The sequence below is a fragment of the Mustelus asterias genome, chromosome 18 (assembly GCF_964213995.1).
Source record: "Mustelus asterias chromosome 18, sMusAst1.hap1.1, whole genome shotgun sequence".
NCBI lineage: Eukaryota > Metazoa > Chordata > Chondrichthyes > Carcharhiniformes > Triakidae > Mustelus > Mustelus asterias.
Genome location: NC_135818.1, coordinates 78,299,820 through 78,314,424, shown reverse-complemented (window position 1 = coordinate 78,314,424; position 14,605 = coordinate 78,299,820). Strand labels below are relative to the sequence as shown.

General features: G+C 41.0%; 1 protein-coding gene across 2 annotated transcripts in view; it reads right to left on the bottom strand.

The window, feature by feature from the left end:
- Positions 1–7,101: 7,101 nt before the first annotated feature.
- The window catches only part of LOC144507289 (latent-transforming growth factor beta-binding protein 2-like), a 447,226-nt gene continuing 439,722 nt past the window's right edge, over positions 7,102–14,605 (bottom strand). The window contains exons 35-36 of one of the 2 annotated variants that reach the window (XM_078234343.1): positions 10,113–10,262; positions 7,102–9,104 (exon numbers count right to left, since the gene is read on the bottom strand). In XM_078234343.1, the coding sequence (XP_078090469.1) occupies positions 8,947–9,104; positions 10,113–10,262 (308 nt within the window). In that variant the 3' untranslated portion in view covers positions 7,102–8,946. The remainder of the gene's footprint in view (positions 9,105–10,112; positions 10,263–14,605) is intronic. The other variant, XM_078234344.1, reaches the window with a different exon arrangement.

The following is a 14,605-nucleotide window of genomic DNA, read 5'->3' as shown; positions in this document are numbered from 1 at the left end:
CCCTATAGTTATGCCCCCTTGTAATAGCTCCATCCACCCGAGGAAATAGTCTTTGAACGTTCACTCTATCTATCCCCTTCATCATTTTATAAACCTCTCTAAAAGTGACCTGTGCATTTTACACCCAATCAGCCCCCGGTCAATCAAACACAAGTGCATGTTTGCAGTAAAGCAAACGGAATGTTTTTACAGAGTGAATGTGGGAACAACTCACCTAAACACAATGAATTCTAGAAACCTGCAGCGAGATGTATTAAAAATGGACTCTAGTTAAAACCAGGAGGTCCTTTTAGAACCGGATTCGGAGTAAATAAAGGCACCCTATTGAGTAGAAAAAAAATCCTAAGACTGAGATATGAGCAGGGTTGAATGCTGCTTGAACGCAGTTGGACTCAGCATGGGTTTGAAGTTGAAAGGGAGGGGGGGGGTAGTCTTGAAGGAGAGAGAGAGCTTGTGGCTATTCCAAAAAAGTTGATAAGATGTAAATGATTCTATATGGGAACTAAATTGCAACATAAATTGTAGAATTTTCCTAGAGAAATTATTCACAGCTAGAAAATTATAGAATTGTCAAAGAGAAATCACTTGTGGCTAGAATTGTGTGTTTCTCATCAGTACTAAAACCTAATACTTGTAGGAAGTAAGCTCTTTTGTCTCTGGTCACCTACTTTAAAACTTGTGTTAGTTTTTCCTAAAACAAGACTGAGTGTATTAGATGAATATAAATATTTCAAGTATATTTCCCAGGTGTCATCAGATAACTGATGTTATGAATCCACGAGTAGCATTCAATCAAAGTTGATGAAGATATTTTTATGCTGCTGCATGCAAGTCAGCATTGCAAGGGGAGGGGATGTTATGATATATTGCAACAGGAGTTAGGATGTCCTTGAACGAAAGTGCAATGAACGAGGATGTATACTCCAAGTAATAACTGGTTCCTGTGTGTTGGTACCCAAGAGATAGTGGCAATTCTCTTATCCTGTTTTCCCTGATCAGGATATTGAACTTTATCTTGCAGTAGTCTGCTGTTCTAAAACTGCAAGTTGGCATTCAGTGCCAGAGCCACTTTTCTCCATATGCCTAGAAAAATACTTTGTTGATGTTTCCTTCTACTGGTAGCCAGTGTTCTTTGACATCCTAAAGGCTTTTGGCTACAGGTTCTTGTATCTTTTCTGTCTCAATGCCATGTGCTATTGTCTTTGAGTTTCTCAGACTGCTCTGCCAATTGAATCCATTCTTATAAATTTACTGAAAGTTTCTATCTTCAGTAAACATCTGAGACTAGATAACACAATTCACTCTGGTACAATAATCACGACTTATATGTTGCTCCATGTGGTTTGATGTTGCACTACTCGATAGTTGAATCATTCTAAAGGCCGATGAACAAGGTTCTATACTGCCCAGAGCGCAATGCTCCAGTGTTGGATGGGAGTTGTGCCTTCAACATGCAAATGACTTTGTAAATGAGCTTACCTTGCATTTCATGGTGGGGTGAGTGCTGTAGTGCATGGATAGGCAGAAATCCCAGGTCCAGAAGCAGCAATGAAGTAACCAGTCCCATGGATTGTCAGCACCAAGGTAAATAAATTAACAGAGAATTTTGTAGTTAGTTGCATCAGACAACTTGATGAAGCAATGTGGAAAATGAACCAGAAAACTTCACACTACTTGGGGACCAGGTAGGGCATCCGACTGTGTTGTTGCAGGAATCCTTATCCAAGTTTGTCTGCTTCATGAAAAGTTGCTTGGAGTCCCTCCTGACCGAGAATATCAGTCAACTTTTGGCACTTCCCTCATAGAACGATATTAATGTTGGCCAAAACCTTTGGGTTCCAAACTGCATCTCAAACATGGTCTCATGAGCCCTACAATTGCCATTCTGCATATACTGTCTGATGATCCCCACACTGGCATTTTCAGGTTCAGGATGAAAGAAGATACTGTATCAATGCCCTTGTTTAGCATTGGAAAATGATTTAGCCCCTGAACAAAGGCCACATATAGCTCCTGGACCAGGTTGTAATTATGGCTGGAATATCCTGGAAGGACTGTGGACTTTTGGTCCATTTCAGTTTGGATGTTTTGCACCAGGTATGTATACTGTGTGATTGCTGCATTATAAACTGCAAAACAAATGCTGCATGCAAAAGAAAGACAGAGAATACTGTGGAGTTACAACCAGTTTTATTTCCAAAGATGAAAATGATAAATTCATGCCTGTTGGAGTGGTTGACTTTCTATACAACAGCTCTATTTTCAGAGCAGTGATACTGTCTATAGGCAGTGCCAAAGCATAACATGTGACTAGACAATGGAATATTTGATACAATGACCTAATGAGAAGATATAGATGACAGATTGAATCAGGTTCTCGCTCATGTCTGTGACATCTTTTGAGGAAGCTCCATGCCATCTTATGGGAAAAACCGGTACTATGGCCATCTTGAACAGCAGCAAACAAGCTCTGGAGGATTTCCAGCACTTTCTCGAGCAAGCATCGATTCTCAGACCAATTCTGGTACTTTATTCAAGCAAATCAGTCATTTGCTTCCTATATTTGATTTGCCTAATTTTTCAATACATTTCAAAGTACTTTACACATCAGTACAGAAACCAGGATCAAACAAATGTTGTCTGATTTCAAATAGGTTTTAGACAAGAGTTACTTTTTCTCCACGTCTTTTGTTTGAAGATTCCAGGGGAGGAATTTTATGGAGGAGTGGGACCATCAATGTGGCAAGCTGTTCAAAGGTCTATTGACTTAGGTCTGACACGAACATCCCACTGGTGGTAGAAGCCGTAAATCCTGCCTTCCCCCCAACCCCTCCCACCCCCAGATGTGGAGAATGGGTGGGAGGAGAATTTTGCTGTTGTTGGAAAATACCTGGGAAAACAACTAGTGCTTTTTAGCAGTTGTTTTTATGTAGATTTATAGGCTTTGTTCAGCATTTGTAGTTGCAAGAAAACTGATAAATAGTTATAAATACCATAAATCAACCAATACCCAGACCCCAGGTTACCAGACTGGTAGCAAAGATACTGAATGGAAAGGGATTATTAAAGCAAACAACTCCCTGTTCAATAATCATGTGCTTGTTTTTGCACTTGGTCTTCAGGTTCCACAAAGTACCAAAAAAGTCAAATCCCAGTGCAAACCTGATAATAATTAGACCAATGTACCGTAAATATTTTAAAGATCCATTTAATATACCAGCAGAATAATGAGCAGTGTTAATGAGGATAACCTATAATACAGTAGTTTTGAGATAAAACAGAATAACCAAATTAACCATGATGCAATTTTTTTACAATGAATATACTAGAGAACTGTGGCTCCAACTGTATGGATACTTGAGTATTTTTTTCTTCATCCATTAAGGGTGCATCAGCAGAACTCAGATACACACTGCTCAGAGTTTTCTGTTCATTAGCTTAAAGAAGTGCAAGGCGGGAAAATTACCACTTTAGTCTCAATCCATAGTGACAGTGAGAATGATGCGGTATTGGTTGATTTCTAACAAATACCCAGAGCTGCTCCACAGGGCAGAGAATTTGCACTTTATATGGTACAGTGTAGAAAATGTTTTCTAAAAGTTACATTTTTCAACAGTAAATTGAAATAAAATGAAATATGGCTAAGGCACTTGACACTTCAACTTTTCCGCATGAGATACTTGAGTCTTTAGCCAGGTCACTTGTAAAGAGGATAAAGTCTGAACTGAAAACAGTAACAATGTTATTACTAAATAACTAATATTTATCTTGCCTAAGACATTAAATACATTGCATTTTGTATATAAATCTGTACAAAACATATGGTCATTTATTTTTGAGAATGGTACTTGTACCCACAGAACATATACAGGAATCAGGTGTTGTAGCTTTACAGATGTTTTAGTTGCAAATACGATTTACAAGGGATACCAGAGCCTTTTAACTACAAAAAATAACAAAATACACACACACAAAGGAAATGTTTTCTTCACTTGAGATTTTCAATAATTTACCTGTCCTTTGTTTACACTGGTTAGACCTGGGAGAGGATTCACAACATATTCATGTTATGTGCAAGAGTTTTGGATTTGAATATAGATTAATATACAGGCTGTAGTCTTTAAGAACTATTTGGACAACTCATTTGCCATACAGATATGTGTATTAATTTTGAACATTGCAATATGCTCCTTAAATTGTGTTATCACAATAATGTAGAAAATCGTGCTGTAACTTTAAAAACAATAATTTGGCTCCACTCATCAAGATTATGCAGTAGCTGCTGGACCATATTTGTTCTGGATTTCATCCCAACTCCATTTGCTGATCTCAGCAGGGAAAGTAGTAGGAGCTCTGAATTTGGCATCAGCATCCATGGGTTTGGGTATGTAAAGTGACCAGAGATTCCACTCCATATCCAGCAGCATCTGCTCGAATTTCACTGGGTGATGGCAGAAGCAGCTGAACTGTGATGTCCCATTATTGAATAGCTTGTCAACATAGAGGTTTAAACATGAAGAATGACTACCTCAATTATGTATAGTGCTTGAAATCAGAGCCAATGTGGAATCAATAGCTTCAACAGAGGGCTGAGAGGTGAAAATTGGTAAGGACAAAAAGTGAATTTAATTCATGTTCAAGGTAACTGAGGTAAATTTTCAAAGCAAGGTAATAATAAAATTAAAGTGCATCCATAAGCTAATAGCATCCTTTAAAAAGAAAACTGCCAAGTAATGATTCTGTATTAAAACCCAATTCTGAACTACTCAAAATAATATACACCCTATTTCATTGCAAATTTGAGTTACTCCCTTCTCATTGCATGACATTTTACATGGGATGTCCTCAAATATTGAATAGATAATATGAAGGTTATGATTCATTCAACTTATGAATAGTCTTAAGTAATTTTAGATCAAGTTAGAACTTTCCTCTGGCGGCATTGTGTAACAAAATTTCTAAGTTTTCTTTTAAATTGGTTTTTATCAACAATTGCAAATACAGTGCATTGAACATTGATATCACTCAAGGTGCTAAAGTACATGTAATCAAATTAGCTGAGGAGAACAGCAGCCAGTACTGCATCATATGTTGCTACCATCTTGTCATAAATAATGGGAACGATTACTTGAGGCCATGGATGGCACCATTTCAGACACGTCTTCAGAAATCTAAACCTTTGAAGATTGCAGTTTTAATTAATGAACTGCTTTAAATGCACTTTTATTCCTCAGAGATTCAGAAAGTGGATTTGCTTTAAGATAAGCTTCAATGATTAAAGCAATTGATATATTTCTCAATTTGATGAAAATTCAGGCTAAATTTATTTATTATCATTTTTGCTGATGGCATATTATGGTGATTAAGGCATCAACAATGGCAGTTTATATTAAGGCCTTATCTGAATTTTTCTTTACTTCAGGATTTCACTCCAGAAATCCTTTACCACAGAAAGAAAATCTGGGAAGAGTAAGGTCATTGTATGGAAGTAGAACCCTACTTCATGTTTGAATACATATATACCCTGAGGAGGTTGGTTTATTCTGAGGGACACATAAAGAATAACAGTTGAAACACAGAATGCGACTTAGTGAGACCTGAATATATGTAAATGCAAGACTAGATCATTAATAAGTGCAAGTTTTCTATCTGGAAATGGTAGGGAGCAAGCTGCAAGTTGTTGATTAGTGCTGTGTGGCAGATCTAGCTTACAGTTCTCCTCCAACCTCTAATATAAACTGAATGTTATCTATGTATTGCATTGAAATGCAGGCTGACCCCAAGAAACTAAAGTTCCAGCAATTCCTTCATGCTGTTGTGAAATACATTCCATTTTGATCTCGGGCTTAGAAATCCACCTGTCATCTGATTCCATGATGAGATCTATACATGTTTTTAATGAAGTCAGTTTTTATTTGTATAGTCTGCTAAAGTCTATAACTTAACTCTTCATCAAATGAAACCTTTCACCTATGGAAATTAAGTTTAATTTAGTTCTAATTAACCAAAAAATGGGCCCAAATTTTCAGGAGCGCCCGTCATCTGAAGAGTCAGCAAGGAACACATCGCTGCTGACTCCAGGAGGCCCAATGCCATTTCACACTCTAACAACCATTGATTGGCATAAGGCAGGATTTCTGCTCATCATTGGTAAGAAGTTCCAACTTGGAGATCTGCTGGCCAATCTGATTGGCTGACAGAGCTCCAGCCCCTCACCCCTCGAGGAACAGCACTGTAGTGGCCAGAAGAGGAACTACAGGGAACTGCCTGGAACTAAGTTCTGGGAACTGGAGGAGAGGGAAATGGCAGGGCCCGAGGGCAGTGAGGGTAATGAAGGCTTCTGGAGGATTGTGAGGGGGACAATTGGGTTCCTGGGGATAGGCTGGAAGGAAGGGAGGTCTGCAGGTCACCAGGCCTTAAGAGGAGAGCATCCTTAGTTAGAAGGGGGCTTCTGATGGTGGTGCCCACCCCCTTACTGTGCACGATTGAACTCATTTTCAGGTTTGCTATCTTGACCTGTCACCTGTCTGCCAGCCTAAAAATTGAGGCTGGATGGAAAAGGCCCGTAAGTAGCCTTAACTGGTGCAAGGGCAGGCTTCCCATCCAAAGCTCCACTCGCCCCATGTAAAATTGCAACCAGATCAGACAGGCGGAATCCCAGATGGAATCCCTTTCATGCAATTTCACTTGCCCCCATCTCAGAACCTGCAGGATGGGGAGAGGAGCTTAAAATTCTCGCTATGGAGTTTGAAATTCCTAAAACATTTGACTTCATAAATAGGTGACATTACACTTGTGAAATTTATTTTGTATTTTCTTACTAATGTCAAAGCCAATGGAATTAAAAAGAAAATTAGTAAAATGTAATCAGATTAGCAAAATGAATGATCTATTTGATATCATGGCTTGGCAACCATGCAAAACTCAGGAGCTTTTCCTACAGAAGTGAAAATTGAATCTGTGTAACAAAGTTAGTTCCTCTCATACATTTACACTTCTTGTATTTCTACCTTTAATTGTCCTTTGCTCCCCGCCCAAGTGTATGAACAGAAAGCAACAGGAAGAGGTCTGATTCAAATAAAGATAACTTTTCTGAATTTGCATTCTTGGTGTGGAGGTTTACTTACGGTCAGAGTACATTGGAAGTCTGATAGCTTTCATTTTCCAACTGTTAAAATTAATATTTAGAAAAATTATGCTGCCTGAATTCCCAGTAAATGTTCTTGTCAAGGACAAATTGTGTGTTGGGGTGCACATTTCTAAAATTATCCTGGTAGTGTAGTTTTTAATTACATGGATAATCAGTCATCACTTTTTTTCACTGAAAATTATTACAATTCATTGAAAAAAAAATGTTTATGTCATCCAAAGAGGTGTGAACAGATGCATCCAACTAGTAATAACAATGCAATGATAGCCAAGTTTTTAAGAAAGGAAAATAGACAGCGACTAAGAATAGAAATAAATATTTGCAGATTTAAAGAGATTAACTCAAAATTATGTTGTCCACTTTTAACATTGGAATGTTTCATGCACTTGTATGAAATTACCTTGTGTGCTGTTTTAATAGACAATACCCATTTAAAATAATGGGTTAAATGTTGGCCAAGATAATTTCATACAAACATGGCCAATAGTTTGATGTTATATTACACAGTGTTATTTCTAAGATATGGATTTCAGTGGAGCTGAAAACTACAAGCAGGGAATGATAAAAACAATCCTATTGGCATATTCTTATCAACACATGGGAAACTAGTCTGATATAGTGCTAATACCTTGTTGGTTTACAGGAATGCTTCCAAATTACTATCACATATAGTCAGAGATGGCAATCTGCAAAGATATGACAGGTTTTCAATTGCTACATATGGTATTAGCAGCCTTAAAAGATAGCTTTACTGTCCAATTAAAACCTATCATGTGGTTGGTGTTGTTTTGAAAAGGTGTACCACTGGACACCCACACAATCCACCCTTTTCAAACCTATTTCAATATGCACATTTAGATTGGATATAGCTAAGTTTGCCAACTTATCCTTTTACCAATGGTGGTAAAAGGATAAGAGGCCAAGCTTCAGTGTAGAATCCAGGCCAATCTGAAATCTTCTTCCTCAATCATCACCCTCCCCGCTGCTTGCTGGCCCATTGAAGGATGCCAGTGCCTTAATATCATGGCCATTGACTCAAAATGACACATGCCCTCTTGCTTTGGGTTAAGTTGTCTATCTGGCATGCCTCCAAGGTCAAAATTGGCTTCAATGATTTTTGTGTCTTTAGAAGCTGTACTCATGTTAATACAAGATGGAAATGTGGGCAGAGATATCTAGTGGTAGAATAACACTATATTTTTTCCAACTGATCATGGGGATTTTGAACATGAACATCGAATTATATGTCATTTGAAAACCCAAGGGTATCAAAATGCACAGCATCTATTTTAAAATACGAAACATTTTATTTTAGAAACAATATGTATGTGAACCTATCCTATTTTTTTCATTCTATTTAAAACAACAAATACTTTTCAGCAATGTGTAATAAGAAATAACTTACTTCTTTTTCACCTTTTGCTTAAGCAGGTGATATTTATCACTATCTTGGTGTCAATTATTTCAAAGCCATTCAGGATGTCTTCAAGTAACATAATGGCTTCACACGGTCTATTAGTCTCAATCTATTGTATGTTACTTGCATTTTGTATTGCCTCTATTATTTTTCCAAATTAAATAATCACAAATCTAATCAACATTTTTTTTTAAAAAGTCGTAGACATAAATTATAGATATTGATGCTGGACTGGTGGATTGGTAAAGTCCTAGCACTGAACATTTACTCTCACTCATATAATCAAATTGATAATCCCAAGCAGAATAAACATGTAGTTTCCTTAAAATAAATCACCAAGTGCTTCCATATCCCTTGCCAGGTGACAGTGTTCCAATTCTTAGTGATATCTTGCTTCTGTTTCTGGTATACAGTCATTAGCATATTGGGAAAGCATGTAGCCTGGTAAACAGATGCACTTATATGATCCCTCTGTGTTCTCACAGCTTGCATTTCTGCAGAGTATGCTGTCACTCAGATCCTCACATTCATTAATATCTGAAATGTAGTAAACATGATAGTGTCATTTCAACTAATTAAAAAATAATTTTCACCTAAGGAATCAGAGCAGGAGCAGGTGTAGATCCAGCTTGCTTCAACATTCAATTAGATCATGACAGATCTTCAATTTCAACTCCGTTTCCCACTTCATCTATGTATTCCATAATTTCATTTTGGCTATAATGTTTTAATTACCATGGATGGCATTTTCTGGGATGCACTATTTTATATTCCATCAATTTTCCCCCTTTAGCTTCTGAAATATTAGCCATTTCCTGCGATGAGTATCCTTGGAGAGAGTGCTACTTGTTATTTGACTGCAAGAATTTAACAGGTTAAATTGGACCTTGTCCATACCTCATACCCATAATAATCAGGAAGAGAAAACCCTGCATCCTTTCTAATCCAGGGTGCTGAAGTCAATTCCCTCAACCTTATCGGTACAGAGATTAATGGCTTCACACAGTCTATTATTCACAACTATTTACGCTACTTGCAATTTGTATTGCCTCAGCACTTTTTTAAATGCAGAGATTAGCCAACATTCAATTCATTTTAACAATTAATTTGCTGGGTGCTGCAGTGAGATTGAATTTGCTCCTTTGATTTAGAGGGTCTGGGTTAAAATCTAATCCAGACAGATAATTAGGGTTTTCTCTGATAGTTTCTAGTCAACTATAAAAATAGATATTGTCAGCTATGTTATAACTGTTTTCAGTCATGTACCACAAAACATTTTCTTAGACCCCATTTGCTCAGTGCAGCAGCTTCTTAATTCACTTGGCTTCTTTTTACTCAGATTGTCACCTTCTGCAAGGAGACCTTTCAGCTGAGAAAACTGCATTTGCTCATGGGGTAGTGTCAGCAATGGTGTGATAAACACCACAGAGAAGTTTGCATCCCACCTTCTCAACTGAAAGGGAGTGATCGGTGGTCAGGGATAGCAGTGTAAGAAAGAAGGGGATGTAGGGAGAAAAGGTTATACTGAAGCAGAACACTACTCACCTACACAAGTCATTTTTGTCATATCAAGCTCAAATCCATCAAAACAATCACAGGTGTATCCTTCCTCCACTCGAACACATCGCCCATTTTCACAGCCATTCAGAATTCCACATTCCTCTGCTTGTAAGCCTTCAAAACTACTGGAACGATCTTAGAAAACAAGATCAAACAGTGTCAAAGAATATACAACTAAAATAGCTTCAGGTATTACGAGTTAGGCATTACCACCTTTGAACTGACAATACCAACTCCCACTGAATTGTGCCCTGCAATGCAGCTCAAGTGCTGAATTCAGCAACATCCCACTAAAGTACCATGGCTATGCTCATTGACCCGCTGTGATGTGTCAAGGGTTAGGACACAAACCTGGCTGTTATATTTTTAAAAATCTGTAAAATATTTGAAATTGAGCAAACAATAACAGATTCAAGCTTCACAATTCTGTGTTCTGTTCCCATTATCACTTATGTATCCTGTATACTTTGAGTAATTGTCTTCTCACTGTATGTCTGTCACTTCCTCAGTAGCTACAGTCCACTTCACATTCAAAGCTCTTTCTCATCTGTATTATGCTCTGTAATGTCCCAGTTTTCCAACATTAAAACCTTCATGATGGTTTGTTTTACATTTAGACTTTCTTGCTTTTTGCATCTATTACTAGAACCATGGTTTACTAATTAGCACAGAAAAGTTATGAGATTAGAGTCTGGATCTTCCACAAAGTGACAATCATTGTTGGATTGCTGTAGCGCTCGAACTTTTCCATGCCCCAACATTGCTCTGCATTTCTTACTGGGTCATCTGAGCCAGGCTTCTCGCATCTTGACAATCATAGCAGTGTAGCATTGCGAGGATGTGGGGGGAGAAATCAGGACATGCCCCCTTTTATGGGACTGGTTGTTGTACTGTAAATATAAAGTTTGAATGTAAGCGAATGGGTGAGTGGATAAATGATTGAATGGGTAGGGTGGTGAGTGTGGGTGAGCTAAGTGGGTAAGTGGGTCTGGTGGAAGATAGGTAGTCATGATGTGGAGATGCTGGCGTTGGACTGGGGTAAACACAGTAAGAAGTTTAACAACACCAGGTTAAAGTCCAACAGCTACCAAATAAACCTGTTGGACTTTAATCTGGTGTTGTTAAACTTCTTACGGAAGATAGGTAGGCAGGTGGGCCGACGATCTTGAGACTGGAAGATCAGGCCCAGTATGTTTTCTGCATAATCAAACATTTTTCCATAATTGTTAAAACACCTTGTTCTTCCCCGTTGGCACATTTTGTTCAATAATAGTGGAACATTTGCAAATAACTAGTAATGAAAGAAGGGGTATCTTGAATATAATGTCCTTAGAATGCTGTTAATTCTGCTGTTAAAATATTGAAAACAATTCTGAAAATTTTCCATGTCATGTTTCTACTTTGACATTCTCGGCCCACAGTGTGCAGATTGTATTAAATGCAGCATATATTTTTACTGTATCCACTATGGAAGGATACCTATTTATATTGAGAAAAAATGTTAGTTTAAAGTGGCATCTAGTGGTACAAAGCATGAATTACATCAAATAAATTGCTAAAAAACTTGGCAAGGATGGTTGTAGTGGGAGTCAAGTTGTGCTTTTTCAAGCAGACCAATTTAGCAGGCTCCCATTGCTTAATGCATTTCAAAGATGTCCAAAGCAGAAATCAAAAACACATGATTATCCTTTGAGTATGTAAATGATGGGCTTAATGCCTATTGAAGGAACTATTCTTAACATTGGGCATCCAAGTAGGATGCCAGGCCTCCGTCACTCAGGATTCTTCAGTACCTCTCCATCTATCCCAATCCACCAATGCTGTGAGTAAAAGGTAACATTTGTTTAAAAAAAAAATCTCTCCTGGGGAGTTTGGAGAAGTAGAATTGACCTTCTGTCTCCATAGCAGTTCTAATGGCCACTTCTGGTTCTCAGGATCTCTAGAGAATGCTTCCTTGCCCTGTAGAACACCTTCCCCCCCCCTCCACATTGCCTTCCCCCCCTCCCCATCGCCTTCCACCCCCTCACCATCATCTTCCATCCCCCCCCATCGCCTTCCACCCTCTCTCCATCATCTTCCACCCTCCCCATCACCTTCCATCCCCTCCCCATCATCTTCCATCCCCTCCCCATCACCTTCCACCCCCTCCCCATCACCTTCCACCCCCTCCCCATCACCTTCCACATCCCCGTCACCTTCCACCCCCTCCTTGTCACCTTCCACCCTCCCCATCACCTTCTCCCCTCCCCATCACCTTCCACCCCCTCCCCTTCCACCCCCTCCCCATCACCTTCCACCCCCTCCCCATCACCTTCCACCTCCCCATCACCTTCCACCCCTCCCCATCACCTTCCACCCCCTCCCCATCACCTTCCACCTCCCCCGTCACCTTCCACCCCCTCCCCATCACCTTCCACCCTCCCCATCACCTTCCATCCCCTCCCCATCATCTTCCATCCCCTCCCCATCACCTTCCATCCCCTCCCCATCACCTTCCACCCCCTCCCCATCACCTTCCACATCCCCGTCACCTTCCACCCCCTCCTTGTCACCTTCCACCCTCCCCATCACCTTCTCCCCTCCCCATCACCTTCCACCCCCTCCCCTTCCACCCCCTCCCCATCACCTTCCACCCCCTCCCCATCACCTTCCACCCCCTCCCCATCACCTTTCACCCCCTCCCCATCACCTTCCACCCCTCCCCATCACCTTCCCCTCTCCCCATCACCTTCCACCCCTCCCCATCACCTTCCCCTCTCCCCATCATCTTCCACCCCCTCCCCATCACCTTCCACCCTCCCCATCACCTTCCACCCCCCTCCCCATCACCTTCCACCCCCTCCCCATCACCTTCCACCCCCTCCCCATCACTTTCCACCCCCTCCCCATCACCTTCCACCCCCTCCCCATCACCTTCCACCCCCTCCCCATCACCTTCCACGCCCTCCCCATCACCTTCCACGCCCTCCCCATCACCTTCCACCCCCTCCCCAGCCCCCCCTCCCCATCGCCTTTCCCCCCTCCCCATCATATTCCACTCCTCCCCATCACCTTCCCCTCTCCCCATCACCTGCCCCCACTCCCCATCACCTTTCCCCCTCCCCATCACCTTCCACCCCTCCCCATCACTTTACATCCTCTCCCCATCACCTGCCCCCTCCCCATCACCTTCCCTCCTCACCATCACCTTCCCCTCCTCCCCATCACCTTCCACCCTCCCAATCATCTCCCCCCTCCCCATCACCTTCCACCCCCTCCCCATTGCCTTTCTCGTCCCCCATTCTTCCTACCTCTCCCAATTGCATTCCTTCTCTTTCTACCACCTTTCCCTCTCCCTAGCATCTCTGCGCTCCTGAGCATCTTCCCTTCATCCTAGCATGTTCCCCATTCCCAGCATCCTTACCTCTCCCCGTTTCCCCTCTTCTCTTCACCCTCCCCTCTCCCTATCACTTTCCCGTTCTATCACCTTTCCCCTCTTGCTAATCCCCTCCCTTCTCTCCTCATCACTTTCCCCTTCTTATCCTCTCCTTCTTTTGTCTTTGATTGCCTTCTCCCTTCACAATCAACTCCCCCTCCCATTCTTGATTGCCTCCCTCCTTCCTGGGACCAACTTGAGGGTCAATGTCCATGTTGAGCTCCTGCTTTTTGGATGAGCTGCTCAAGGATGCACACAGCCATTTGAGCTAACCAGTCCAAGTGATCGAGACCTAATTTTAATCAGGTCATGGGCCTAGCTATTCTCAGGAAACATGCCAGCCAACTTATGCAACGCAAGCTCCAACAAACACCAATGAGATATATCTGGGGAAATTTTTTTCGTGGCGTTAGCTGATGGCGAAATGTTAACCTGAACAACTGGAGAATTCCCCATTTCTTCTTTGTATGGGACTTTGAAGAGTAGAATCCATAGAACCCCTACAGTATAGAAGGAGGTCATTCAGCAGATCGAGTCTGCACTGACTCTCCGAAAGAACATCCCACTCAGGCCTATCTCCATCCCTATCCCCATTACCCCACGCATTTACTATGGCAATCCACCTAACCTACACATCCCGGGATGCTAAGGGGCAATTTATCATGACCAATCCACCTAATCTGAACATCTTTGGACTGTTGGAGGAAACCGGAGCTTCTGGAGGAAACCCATGCAGACACGGAGAGAACATGCAAACTCCACACAGATAGTGACCCAAGGCCGGGAACGAATCTGAGTCCCTGGCACTGTGAGGTAGCAGTGCTAACCGTTGTGTCACCCTGCCAAATAGATAGTGTCTTGGTTTAATACTGCAGCCAAAAGACCAATTTCTGAGACAGTACAACATTCTATGTAGTATTACACAGAAGCATCACCTATACTATGCTCGAGTCTCTGCAGTAGACATTGAACTAATGACATTAAACTGTCTTTACAATACAGTCAGTAATGATGCCTGACATTGACCTACCAGGAAGCTTCCAGGATCAATTCTGAATATGAA